This window comes from Amphibalanus amphitrite, unplaced genomic scaffold, assembly GCF_019059575.1.
Source record: "Amphibalanus amphitrite isolate SeventyFive unplaced genomic scaffold, NRLGWU_Aamphi_draft 000310F_arrow, whole genome shotgun sequence".
Classification (NCBI taxonomy): Eukaryota; Metazoa; Arthropoda; class Thecostraca; order Balanomorpha; family Balanidae; genus Amphibalanus; species Amphibalanus amphitrite.
In genome coordinates this window covers 282,431-296,742 of record NW_024881805.1, presented here as the reverse complement: position 1 = coordinate 296,742, position 14,312 = coordinate 282,431, and the positions used below count along the sequence as shown (strand labels likewise).

The 14,312-nt window shown below is 50.3% G+C and overlaps 1 protein-coding gene across 2 annotated transcripts in view; it reads right to left on the bottom strand.

Annotated features, from left to right (window-relative positions):
• The window catches only part of LOC122388141 (serine/threonine-protein kinase SIK1-like), a 55,507-nt gene that overhangs the window by 21,296 nt on the left and 19,899 nt on the right, over nt 1–14,312 (bottom strand). For both annotated transcript variants that reach the window (XM_043378960.1, XM_043378961.1), the window contains exons 2-7: nt 13,157–13,273; nt 12,912–12,975; nt 10,004–10,119; nt 5,905–6,075; nt 5,169–5,292; nt 1,379–1,578 (exon numbers count right to left, since the gene is read on the bottom strand). In XM_043378960.1, coding sequence (XP_043234895.1) covers nt 1,379–1,578; nt 5,169–5,292; nt 5,905–6,075; nt 10,004–10,119; nt 12,912–12,975; nt 13,157–13,273 — 792 coding nt within the window. The remainder of the gene's footprint in view (nt 1–1,378; nt 1,579–5,168; nt 5,293–5,904; nt 6,076–10,003; nt 10,120–12,911; nt 12,976–13,156; nt 13,274–14,312) is intronic.

The following is a 14,312-nucleotide window of genomic DNA, read 5'->3' as shown; positions in this document are numbered from 1 at the left end:
AAGTCGGTACACTGATAGAACTAGACACACGCTACATGATGTTATGAAAATGACTGCACTGGGGTGCCCGGGACACGAACTATGCACGTGCAGTTAATTCATACCATACACACAGAAAAATATTAACACCGTTAGCGGTGTAATTGCACAGTACATATCTGAGCACTTGAGGAAAGTTAATTTAGTTCCTTCCCCGCTTAAATTACTCGCGCTTCCAAATGAACACCAGGAAGAAGGTAGTAGAACACTGTTAGGAGGGTTGGGTGTTTTGCTACATGTAGCAAAACACCCAACCCTCCTAACAGTGTTCTACTACCTTCTTCCTGGTGTTCATTTGGAAGCGCGAGTAATTTAAGCGGGGAAGGGACTAAATTAACTTTCCTCAAGTGCTCAGATATGTACTGTGCAATCCTGTGCAATTACACCGCTAACGGTGTCAATATTTTTCTGTGTGTACTGTAGGAAGATATCCGCACCAATCTCACGTGCTTCGAAGCATTTTTGGGATGTTTCGTTTGGTTTCAGGTTCAGTCCAAGCTCAGTCCAAGCTCAGTCCTTGCTCAGTCTGGGTTTCGGTGGTTTGGCCCGGTGTGTGCCCTCAGTACCGTTCCTCCAATTCTGGCCCAAGGCAACGCAAGAGCGCTGCCGGCATCTAGTCCAATAATTGGGGATACCCGCTCCTACAGACCTTCGTTTCGAACTACGCACAATACCATCCTGTTGTTCGAAGATCTTGCACGCATAATGACCGCGGGCGTCTGTTATAGAAATCCGGTCCATGTAGGCTGAGGACCGTCTATTAATAACGACCCTAATTCCTGGGCTGAGCCCCGGGCAAATTGTGTTGATTGCGTCACAGAGTCGCAGGGGCACGGCCAAGAATAGCCCGGCTGAATGAAATACTAATACCGTTTGATATCAGAGTCCCGGATCGGGAATGCTGGCCGACTGGGGACTGACGTCACCTAAATATGTTGGCTAGAACGAACGGTCGGCGTCGAAAGACCGTTCGGACACACCGGAGTTTAGGGTCACTCGTACAGGGGCGTTGTGGTTCTGTTATATCTATCATACGAGCCTTTGGGGTTTCCAAAGTCCAAAGGGAATCCGCAGCACACAGTGGACCTGGATTTGTGATTCTGTGATGCATTTCAAGCAAGGGTCAGTGGGAGATTCTAGCTGATTTTTCCATTCAGACTTTTTCTTATTATACATGTTCTGTAGCCGTGCCCCGGAAATGAAATAAGTGGACGGCGATTTTTCCATACGCCTACCCCTTCCCTGGATGGATATTCTTCAGCCACCTGACCTGTCATGCCAATTGTGACGTCCCTTCTCCTGTCATGTGACGCCACCTCACCTATCACCTGTCTCTCACCTGTCGTGTGACGGACGTATCGATGCCGAGGCCCTGCATCACTCTCAGCACGTGCTCGTTGATTTCGGTGGGTGGCGGCGGCGGCAGAGGCGCCGGGGGCGGTGAGCCCGTCTGCAGCCACCGGTGACGAAGAACCTGTGACATGGTGAGCCGCCGCGCAGGGTCCACCACCAGCATCTTCCGCACCAGGCTCTCACAGTCTGTGGAGAAACAGAGACAGGGTGGAGGTTACAAACAGTTGGAGAGTGGGTGGGTACTGGGCATGAAGAGAAAATATAACGGTTGTGGCGGGACCGAGTTTAGTGTAAAGAGTTAAGCACGACTCCTGTGTATTCTGTATGCCAAATACATAATGAAGGGCACTAAATGTGCTTAAGATATTGATAAGCCTGCGATATTGCAAATACGAGCATTCGAAGTCAGCCTATTAGCCACTCGTATCGTAGTGCTCTTGCAACGCTCAGTGGAAAATTGGCGTAATATTTCCGGTGTCATTCGGTCAGGTCAATCCGTCAACCGAATCCACAACTTCATTATTAATCAAACCTTCAAGAGTCATCAATCGACTGAATGGCCTCCAGTGCATAGCAGTTTATAGAATCCAAACGTGCAGACCATTGTGCACCGCCCAGCAGCACTGGCATTTCACCATATCGACTGCACAGCGGAAGGAGGGGGAGCAGGGGTTCACATATATCGACCGGGGGTTGAGCACGCACCGACCGCCTGATTGCAGCTTGTTAGTCGGCCAGAGTTCAGCGACACACATCGATCGCTACTGGCACAGAGTGTAGCCACTTATCGCGGCGGCGCGCAGACGCGGCACCGACACGCAACTGGGTGGAGGTGCATCAGTGCTGGAATCTCTGAATGGTCTGTGTCCATGCCTGGAACTTCGAAGGAAGCGGAATAGATGAGACTGAATAAATGAATGAGCAAGATGGGAAGGGAATACTTTTCTTAACGTCAAGAGCGGAGACTATTGATGCAATTTCGCACCGCGTCACTAGCTGATAGCAAGAATCATTCCCGTTTACAAATTCAAGAGGCATAAGCAACTGCCTAAATACGTGCATCTATGATACATTCATATCTGTATGGCCTTTTGCTGAGAATTGCACGACGCAACACTATGGATTTTCATGCACATCCATCCCACGCAGAGTCCGCAGCCCACGGCGCTGTCGGCCCGGCTTTGGACGACAGCCGGTGTTCCGCCTCCGCTACCTCTCTCCGAGCTACGTGTGGGCGGGGAGAGGCGGCTCTGTCTGCTCAGAGTCCTGGAATAGCGACACCGGCTCCAGCTGCGACCTTATAGACGCCGACGTCTGCGACCCTTATAGGCACTGACCAAGAGACGGTCACGACCTAAACATCGAGCGAGAGACGACTGCAGCCCGACCAAGAGACGTCTGCCAAACTAGACAATGATCAAGAGACGATTACGACCCAATAGATGCCGACCAAGATACGTCTGCGAACCTAGACACCGACCAAAAGACGACCGCAACCAGGACTCCAAAAAGAAACGACGGTGACTTACATAGACGTCGACCGGAAGAAAATTAAGCCCTTATAGACACCGACCAAGAGACGACTGCAAACCTTGTCACCGACCAAGAGACGACCTCGACCACGACCACCAACGCAACAAGGTTGATCCGAGGATTACGCCGTCTGTTGACTGTTCGGCTAAATCAAGAACTGCACCGGACTCCAATGAGTCACAGACGTCATCAGACGTCATCAGACGTCATAAAGCACCGGCAGCCGGCGTCAATAGCCGCCCACGCGATGCCGCCCCCGGCCCCGCCCGGATGTCGCCCAAAAGGCACCGGCTGGACAAGACAGGTCAACCGAGTGGGACGGTGGACAGAGCTTGGAAAGAGAGAGGGAGAGAGAGAGAGAGAGGGAGAGAGCTACAGCGGGAAAAGCGTTCAGGCGAGCTGACCTTTAACCGAAGCGGCTATCTGGGCGCTGGAAATGATAGGTTTACATTAGGCGGCCCATTGGTCGCACGGATCTTTCATAATGCTGTGATTATTTCTCACGGAAAGTACAGCGATCATTTTGCCGCTAAACTTCCGTCCAAATATTCCATCATTATGACAGCCTTTCAGCAGCACAGTTCATCTGAAAGCGATGCATTCTGACTGAAACGTCCCACACGCTATTTCACTTTACAAACAAATCCAAACCGATATCCCTCCGAATCCATTTTCCGAAAATATCCTCTGATAAGCGTGTCAGCCCTTGATTCGATGAACATATCCTTCAAACATCGGCGAGGCCGCAGGAAAATATGACGTCATTTCAGGGTTCAGTGGGCCGACTAAGTACCGAATGGCAGCTCCGACGGCTATATCGTCGGAGAGGGGGGCGGCTGGCGCAGCCCGGGGCGAGTGGCTCCTGACCGCAGCAGAGGGGGTCGGGGAGAGGGGTAGAGGGGAGGGGAAGCCGCCAGTCGGTGACGACATGGGACAGAAATAGTCCGCAGATGGTGCCAAATAGGGCAGGGCTTCTTTCGTCGTGGCCCATTTCGAGTCCGTAGAAGAAAATGTTATCGGTAATGGCAAAAGGCATTTAATCGCCTACATTCATTGCCATTAACACATAAGGATTTAAGAGATAATGTGCAATCGTTTTATAATAGAAAAAATTCAATTCCGAATTGCACACATCAATGTATATTTAGCTTCGTTGCAAAACCATGCAACTATGAAGTTAATGAATCGCTAAATCGCTAAAATCTTCAGCCAACTTAGCAGCCATTCCCCATTCATTTCCAGGCTCCAGCCATTGCCACATCACGATGTGTGGCATCTCGGCAGCAGACGGCCCACGCACTCCCGGGGGCTGCCAGTTCCAGTGACCTTTACCGCCGGGGCCCGTGGGGACCGGGGGCGCTGACAATGGCCCCGTGGCCAGCACGCCGCCCAGGCGCTGTATTTCGGCCACCCAATGCGTCATTAAGGCGTCTATAAAGGGACGCCGGCAGCCAGCCGCTTACGCTCTGATTAAAAATCCTGGCCAGATGACGTTAGCGGTGAAATGACGTCAGCGGCGCGCGCCGTCGGCGTCGGCAGCTCCCCCCCCCCCCTCCCAACGTCGGGAGCGACGACCGACGGCTGCGACGAGCGGCCCTCCGCGGCCCACGCCAGGATAAAGTCTGCCTCGCCTCCGCAAGCCGTTTTGAAGCATTGACCACATAAACTCTAAATTTGACATTCCTCCAATTGAATGGCCCTGCACGTGGGCAGCCTTGTTCAATGCTTCAGACGGTTAATCGACAATAAATGCGTGACCCACGCATACACGGTCTCCAGCTGGTCACCAATCATACTATTGCCGAGCTGTTTCATAGTAATACCATTTCTGTCATAGCCTGTCGAGCCGTCGAGGCGATTGCCCAGCACACGTTGACAAAAATAGCTTTCAGTTCGCCGTCGGGGATTTTCGCTGCCCGGTCCAGGCTGGCAGAGGCGTTCTCAGACCGCCCACTGAGCGAAGGCTGGGGCACTGGGGACTAGCCGTTCAAATCAGAAGTAAACTATAGGCTGGTCGGTCGTCATTCGCTAGGATGGGAAGAGAAGGGGATCCAACTGGGGGATGCAGGGGGGAATAGCCCAAAGTGGATGATACGAAAAGGTGATAACTTAAAGCGAAGAGAGAGAGAGAGAGAGAGAGAGAGAGAGAGAGAGAGAGAGAGAGAGAGAGAGAGAGAGAGAGAGAGAGAGAGAGAGAGAGAGAGAGAGAGAGAGAGAGAGAGGACAGAGGGTTGATCACTTGCCTGTGGACATGAAGAATGGTATCCTGAACCGGCCGGCCAGCACGCGATCTCTGAGAACTTGCACGGAGCTGCCCTCGAATGGCAGAGCACCGCAGACGAGCACGTATAACACCACGCCGAGACTCTGTCGGGGAGAGGGAGGGAGGTCAGACGCGCTGTCAGGGGAGAGGAAGGAGGGAGTTCACTGGGTCAGGGAATTTTCCGACACAGAAATAACGCCCTGATAAGAGCACTGAGCAGAAAAGGTCTGCCACTCAACTTCGAAAATCAATGAGAGAAATAAATATGAAAACTCTAACTCAGCTTATTATTCTTGAATGAAATTTCCAGTAGACAGCTATCACTTAGTTTTAAATTTCATTATATTCTGAAATCACACTCCACATAACGAAAAGGCTTTGCCGAAGATATAGCCAATTTCCACAGTGGAACGGCGAAGCTGCACAGGTTCTCTGGTGACAGACTCGCGACTGTTCCAGCGTGGGGCAATCACACACCCATATCTCTCCAAGCATAGGACCCTCTGTCCCCCACACACCCACGGTTCTCCCAGCCTGGGACCCTCACGCACCCACGGTTCTCCCAGGTTAGGACCCTCACATACCCACGGCTCTTCCATTGTTGGACCTTCACACACTCACGGCTCTTCCAGGTTAGGACCCTCCCACACCCACGGCTCTCCCAACCTGGGACCTTCACCCCGTCCCCCTAAGCTCTTCCGACTGGGGCGACTCACCCAGATGTCAATCTCGGGTCCCGTGTAGACCTTTCCCTCGAACACCTCGGGCGCGGCGTAGGGCGGCGAGCCGCACCACGTCGTCAGCGCCCCGTCCGGCTGGAAGAACGTGCTGAAGCCCCAGTCGGCGATCTTGATCTGGCCGCACCCGTCAATCAGCAGGTTCTCCACCTGACAGAGCAACAACAACAGCCGGTTTTAGATAACATTTACTTGATATATTCATTATGGCATGGATGAATTTAACACACATATGATGTTGCAATAGCTCCGATTCGGATCAGGGCTTCATGCGCCAATAACGTTGTCAAATACCCCACGAAGTGATGAACTACGAATTTAAACAACATTAATCTGCATGAAATATGCCGAAGTATGTATGTACAATTACTTCACCCGCAAACGGTGGTGCAGATATTGGGAGTCTGTTTAACCCTCGCACGACCAGGCCATTTCTCATAACACGAACGACCAGGGGGGGGGGGGGGTTGTTACGACCCCCCCTGGCGTTTCGAAACGGAAGGTCGTAGAGCTTAGCAGAAAAAACCAACGGATTGCTCTCAACGAGATCTCGCGATTGGTGGTATATTTTTTGGTCCTAGGTCAACATTTGACCTACTTATGACCGGTCAAAGGTGAAATTTTCCGAAAAAAATCAAACTTTTTCAACTTTCCGCGGCGATTGCGGCAAAACGGTGGGAGATATCGACTTGAAACCTTCACTATCGTGTTCCTTGATCAATTCTCTATCGTTTGGTATGTATTTCGTTTCCCTAGCTCTAAAAATGGCGCGTTGGGAGCGCCGGAAGTCGGCAAGGTCACAGTCGGCGGCAGAAATTCGAAAAATCAAAGTTTAAATTTTTGAAATCTGATTGTATTTTTGGATTTGGGAGGTCCATTTGCTCCCTATAGAAGCTAATATTGCTGCATATTCCCATTGAGGTGACAAGAATTAGCAAAATAGTGGTTCGGGCGCTTTTCAAAAATAGTACCGGACGCTGTTTCTCTTGTGACGTCATAGCTCCGTGACCTGACCTGACCCGGTCAATTTTTTTGCACCACACGATAGCCAATGCTTGCCCCAACATGCATGGGAAGTTTCATCATGATCCATCAAACAATGTGGGTATCACCGGCAGAAAACCTAGGGATTCGGCGCACACGTTTGGTAACTGTCGGCCGGAGGCTGTACCTCTTATGACGTCATAACTCCGTGACCTGACATGACCCGATCAATTTTTTTTCGGCAAAAGATGCGCAAAGGTTGCCCCAGAGAATATTGAAAATTTCAGCCCGCTACGACAAGCCGTTTAGCGTGCACTTCGAAAAAATCTCAGGGGGGGGGGGGTTGATACACCCCCCCCTAGGCGTTCTAGGGTTAAAGAAACAACCTATCCCTTTTTTAATAAACTGGTGCCTTCATCGTTCAATCACCATCTTATCAAATGCATATAACAGACGGGATCTAATCGGTTCTGTTTTCCATCAAAAAACCATTTATTAACTGCCAAAGGAACACATTGAGCGTGAAAACCCGGATTCAGTTTAATGCGGCGTTTGCAATATGTATAATTTCCCTCCCTTAGTGCGAGGGCCGTCACACAATCTGCCAGGGAAATCACAAAGGTATGCAGAACTGAGCACAAACAAAAATAGCACTGAACCGATACTGGATAGGGCAAGGACTGGGTTTATTATTCTTTCACGAGAAATGGGGAGTGCGACATGCAACCCTGCGGTATCATATGTGACACTGGCATTACATTAAATATATGTTTTCTGCGAACTGCGAATTGACCCATAACATCAGGAAAAGTGTTATCGAATATGCTGGAAATAATATAAATTCACGTAACGTCTGTTTCTGAAGCCGGTGCAAAGTTTGGACTGCAAGCAGTATTGGTTTGCATGGTGTTCATTGAATTTGCCATCACCTCCTAAAGCACACGCAAAAAAAAAAACGTTGTAAAAACGTCACTGGATCAACCAATTTCGAATCGCACTGTTTTTTCTTGCAGCTGAATTCCCTGCATGGCTGACGTGGTCCCAAGGGGGGGGGGGGGGCGCTCGCAACGTCACGTTGGTGAGAACTGATCAGTGACGCTGTGACGTGACACATCGGGTGACAAGGTCAGCGAAGAGTGCCGGTCGTGACGCGGTTTGTGACGCACCTGTCAGGGTCGTTTGACTCGTTTGTGTGTCAAACGTGGCATTCAAAAGTGTCGTTGTAACGTGACCTAGCCACCCAGCCCACTGTGCAGAATGTATTGGTGGTATTGTCAGTTTTCCATATTGCAGTCGTAGCCGAGCACCCTAAGTTGACTGCAAAGTATAGCTTCGCTTCATGGACCCTGCACCCCTTCCCTATATGTCCGCATGGTCGTGGTTGATTTGATTGTCAAAAGTTTGTGGTGCGGACTGGTTGCATGAATTATCCAGACACAAATGAACTTCATTTCAATTAAGTGTGAATACTGCAGCGGCGTCTCTGAATATTTCATACAACCTGCAAAGAAATAGATCAAACAGTCTAATTTTGTCATGGATCGACTTAGCAAAGTAAGGCCTCAGACGGGTCAACGATCCACACCACACTGACACTGCCTTGACCTTTCGACGCGTCACTAACGTTTCCAACGGCACAGCTCGGACTCTGTGTCACCGTCGCCAGTGCAGACGCGGTCAGCGAACGCAGCTGCACGGCCAGCTGAGCAGTGAGCAGCTGTCACCCCTCCCCGTCACAGACGCATGAGGAGGGGGAGGAGGGTAGACGGTGGCCTTGAGCTGTTGCAGGGTGCAGACAGATTGCTGGAGCCTGCGTCACTGCCCCCCACCCTCCCCACATCCCCTGGACTCCTGTCATTCCTGCGAAGCGAGGCTGCTCCCGGAGCCGACAGCATGCCTTCCTCTCGCTGACTACAAGGCTGCCTTATCAGAGAGCAAGTGACGAAATATAATCGTTCCATGTAACGGTAGCCGTGACGTTGCTGGCAGATGTCTTGTTTGGTGATACGGTTGAAAGGGTACACTGTCCGAAACTTGGTAAATATTTGAACGCATTGGTTCCTCTGCAGGAAGGGCATTAAACACAAACAAAACATTAAGGCTCAATCGTATACCGATACTTATGTTTTTGTACCCAGTTTTAGTCATTCCAAAGTCACTTACCTAGCTTTCAGTGTTATGTTATAAAAGAATATTAAAAATAAAAGTGTACCTTTTTCCTGACTGACCATATCCATCATCACCACAGACAACGGGATCCTGCAATCAGATCGGATCATCCCTATTCCCCTTTGTTGGTGTTCAAACGGTTTTATCGCTGCATCCGTTACAATGCGTTACATGGATATCATCACAAGCCGCTCATGTGCACCGCATACAGAGCATTCATAATCTGTACCAATGTCACGTATTTCGCGCTGTGCCTAGCGGTTTTACCAGGCAGTTGCAGTGGGGCGGTGGCAGTTAAAATAGCTCCGCTCTCCCGCAAAGTTTGACGTCATCTCTGGTGTGCCAGGCTGGAACACGAATGTGAATTAGCAGGGTGACCATGAAAGCTCCAGTGACCGTATGGGGGCGCAATCTGGTTCGACGCTTCCTGCCACGGGTGTGTTGGAGAGCTAGGAGTTGAATTCAACTGCGAATGTCATAGCATGGCTCAGCAACTATTTTGTCCTCCCATTATGCGTTAGGCCACGTCAGAAAACCTACTGTCGGACCGTTCGATGCCAACTGTTGGGTGAAGGGAGTGGGAGTGAGAGGTAACTATTCTCAACGCAGAAAGTCCCGTGTCGGTCAGGGCAGGTGAAATCCCTCCAATGATACGATCCCCATGCGTCTCGAGGCCGCCATATAGTCGCCACATGGATCTAAAGGTCAGACCGACGACGACCACCGGACCACCGGCCTCGACGTATTCGCTGAAATTCCATGGTATCACACATCAACAATTCACTGGCGAGAGCGTCTAAATGTCACAGCTCGCATGTTCACGACCAGTCGCTGATGGGTCGATGATGCCCCGTGTCTTCAGGGTGAGACAGTGCAAATGTTTCACGTCACATCCCGTCGCATCCCGTCACATTACGTGACTCACCTTCAGGTCTCGGTGAACGATGCCGTGACGGTGGCAGTAATCCACAGCCGAAGCGATCTGAAAGAACTTCCTCTGCGCCTCAGACTCCCTCAATCGGCCGTTGTGAGAAATGTACTCTGCAATGGAAAACGCTGGTCAGACTCGCGGCTTATGTAAGAGATTGATTGCTATATTCGATGAATTTTAGTTGTCGGCTTTCCATATTTGACAATTTCGAGGAGTGGATTATTACAGTTGATCGTAACTAAGGGGTAGGCGGGTCCACCTGGCGACTGGTCCGACTATCGAAAGGTCGGCATGCGGTCGGCGGCACGGGTCACCGCTGTCGGTCCCACACCGGTCGATGGCAGTTCCGACAGTTTTGCACGCGCCGTCACGGAACACGACCGACTAATGGACGCATGGACATTGTGCATACATATGTGTGCTGTTTCGCCCGGCTGCCACCGGCCAGTGACGACACACCTGCACTGTTGCTGAGTGACGATTGTGGACACGGTCGCAGGCTAATTCGAAGCATTGATGTTTTCTCACGAAGAGGGGTTACTAACCGGGCCGATGAGCATATTCCGGGCATGATCATTGATCTAGAGACGTAACACAGATGTAAGGAGATCAGCGAGCAAATGGTATGCTAAATTTAGGGTTCCGGGACCGGCGCAGCTTATCGCCAAATGCAATTGAAGCTATGGTCGTTGTGATCGTTCGCTTGATGAAGTTTGCGGGGAGTTGCTATTGAATTATATCCAAAAATACCTTGGTAAATACCCACCGAATGACGACATTTGGCTTAATGAATGAATTTGGCGAGTCTTACCGAAAACGAGAATCACATGCAAGCGGGAGCGCTGACTGCCGCGTTTAATTAGGTAGTGATTGCATCGTCCGAGCATGAAAAGCATATATGAAAGCCGTGCCAATTACGAAAATACATCAAGCAGCTAGGTAATTGATACATCTGACCCCACTCTCTGCTTCGAACGAGCTTGGTAACCTCTCGGGACCGTTATGTTCCCGTCTGATGCGGCACCGCAGTAGGACCCAGCCGTCATTAACATCTTACATCATACGTCTCTGCCTGCGAGGGGACAGGAGGTTCCTGGCAGCCTGCCCTGGCCGCTGATAGCCTCTCTATTCGTATGGAGATGACGCCATCTAAAACGAGGTCCCCGCCCGCCGGCCGGGGTGGCGCCGCGAGCCTTTCTGTTCCCATGCCCGTTCTCCACCCGAGCTAATGTAACAGCTTCACAGCTGCCTCGGAGGTCAGTGCCACTCATCTCTGGCCGCCCTCCGGCTTCGCAGACCAGTTCGTAAGCGGTTTCAGCACGTTCGAGCTGGGCAGATGTGACCCCTGACCCGACAGGCCGTGCCCTGTATGGGCCCGACGGACCGCTGGAAACGGTCCGACCTTGCCTACTGCGATCGACGCCTCCGATAGCGGAATATTTTATGGCCGCCGCGCACACAATCTCCGTTTGCGTGACGTCATACCGATCGTGCGTGACGTCACATCTTTCTAGTGACGTCATACGGCCGTTGACAGTCAACCCCGCACCATCTCCAAGCGCGGGCGATCTAACATTGGCAGCAGGTCGAGCCAGTGACGTCATCTACTGATGACGTCACAATAGACCATTTATGACGTCACAGGCGGCTGTGTCGCGGTCCGCCCGCCCGAGCGGCTGGCGGTGGCGGCGGCAGAGGCATGCACGCTTGGAGCACCGTGCATAGCGCAGCGTCAAGTCACGTGATATATGTGCTGACTCGTGACCCTGAATAGAGACGGCTGACAGGGAGGGGAGAGGGAGGAGGGGGCGATGACCGGCTCGGCGCGGTCCGCCCTGACCAGGAAGCTGCTAAACGATAGAATGCAGCGCGGGCGATCGCGGGAAAATAACAGGAGCTATGAATCCAGACAATAAGCGTCCCGATCTGTGGCAATCACACATACGTTTTTGTTTTTGAAATCACAAATAAATTCGTTCCAGTAGATGGGACATTCATCATGTTTTTGAATGCGGAGTTTCCTATTTCAAAGCTGGTTGCCGTCAACTAATAACAAGCCTAACAGAAGGTCGCTACTAATGGGTTGAGTCAGCCAACAGACAAAACACAATCGGATTACATCGTAATACCCATGTGTCAGCCAAACATCAAGGGCTCGGGTGTGATTCGCTGTTACTCGGATGATTACAAACGACATGGTTAGAACAGGGTAGTGACGGCAGTCATTTTAACTCACGAAATGAGTTGTTCACGAAACGAGTAGGTACAAAAATAAAACAAATACACAAATAAACTTTAAGTTGTTAACAAATAAACCAAGTTGCGATGGAACAGGAAAGAGAGAAAAGGATAGAAAAGATAGATAGATAGATAAAGAGAGAGAGAGAGAGAGAGAGAGAGAGAGAGAGAGAGAGAGAGAGAGAGAGAGAGAGAGAGAGAGAGAGAGAGAGAGAGAGAGAGAGAGACAGAGAGAGAGACAGAGACAGAGACAGAGACAGAGACAGAGACAGAGACAGAGACAGAGACAGAGACAGAGAGACAGAGAGAGACAGAGAGAGACAGAGACAGAGACAGAGAGAGAGACAGAGACAGAGACAGATATAGAGGCAGAGGAGAGAGAGAGAGAGAGAGAGAGAGAGAGAGAGAGAGAGAGAGAGAGAGAGAGAGAGAGAGAGAGAGAGAGAGAGAGAGAGAGAGAGAAACAGACAGACAGACAGACAGACAGACAGACAGACAGACAGACAGACAGACAGACAGACAGACAGACAGACAGACAGACAGACAGACAGACAGACAGACAGACAGACAGACAGACAGACAGGCAGACAGACAGACATACAGAGGGAGAGAGAGGGGAGGGAGAGAGAGAGAGAGAGGGGGGGCGGGGATCCGGTCCACTCACCGAAGATGTCGCCTTGGCTGGCGTATTCGGAGACGATATAGAGCATGCTCTGCGTCTCCATAACCTGAAATAGACGACAATATTCTCTCAGCGCCTGGGTGACGATCGGCCGCACTCAGGCGCGGCGGCGATCGGTCAGGCATGAGCGCTGTGATCTGATCCAGTGATTGATCTCTCGAGGTGAGCTATTTCCGTCACGGGGATGAAGCTGCGTCACTGTGCGCGTGACGGTGTGAGGAGCTCACCTGGTACAACCGAATGATGTTGGGGTGACTGAGGCGCTTCATGATTTCCACTTCACGGTACACTTTCTTGAGATTATCGGGAGTTAAGCTCATCTTGTCAATGATCTTTATCGCCACCTGGAAAACAGACAATATGTTAGTGCATGGACTTTAAGGTTTCAACCTTGCATGGTACGTCGCGCATTTGCTTTTTTGGTCGAGGCAAGAGCCGCTTAATGAATTCCGACTAATTAAACATAGGTTGATAATAATATAGCAAGGCTAATCGAATTTGTCATGTTTTGCATATCAAGTGTTATATATTAATTGGTACCATAGGTCGTTGTCTTGGTGTGTTTCATGTTTGCATGTTTTCAAGCTAATGCAATGTCGCCTACAAATCATTTGGGGCATGCACAATGCACATAGCAACGCCAATGAGAATTGCTGTTCAACACTCAGCTTTTAATTTTGTTCGGTGCACAATCGAGCAGTGTTTCCTTGTGACTAACGATTTGACCTTTGCTATATTTTAGGTTGATGGTAACGGCTTTAAATTACACACGTCAATTAAGAATGAATGCAATTTTTGCGTGATAACATCCAGCCATGAATGAAAATGCACAAAATGGACACTGCACAATGCACATGACATTTATTCACACAAATAATGAACGCGCGCATATTGTATAATGGATAATGGATAATAGATGATTGCATTTATGACACTTGTGTGGTCGTCAACGTGGCTTCTGGTAATTGCGTCTTCTAATAGTGATGCAGCTATTTCTGCAAACATGGCCCACAATAATCACAACGAATTGCTATATTTCTTGTCCTCATGACAAGAAAGTAATGTTCCAGTAATGCAAGCACGACAGAATATGATACATTCGGCATCTCAATCGCTAGTAGAAATACCAATCATCGTAACAAAAATATCATGATCTCGCTGATCGCCCATCTACCGATAGGATACAGCTCAGCCGGTAAAATCTGGTCAGCGAGCACTCGGCACAAAGGAACATTGTGCACCGCACAGGCTGTCAGTGTCCACTGCCAGTGCGGTGGCACGCGAGGAAACGTGCCTGTCGTCTCTCTCCCTCACTTTACGCATGTGTGCATAATTACAAACACAGCTGCAGGGTGGGACATAGGACTTGTTTTTAGCCCCACA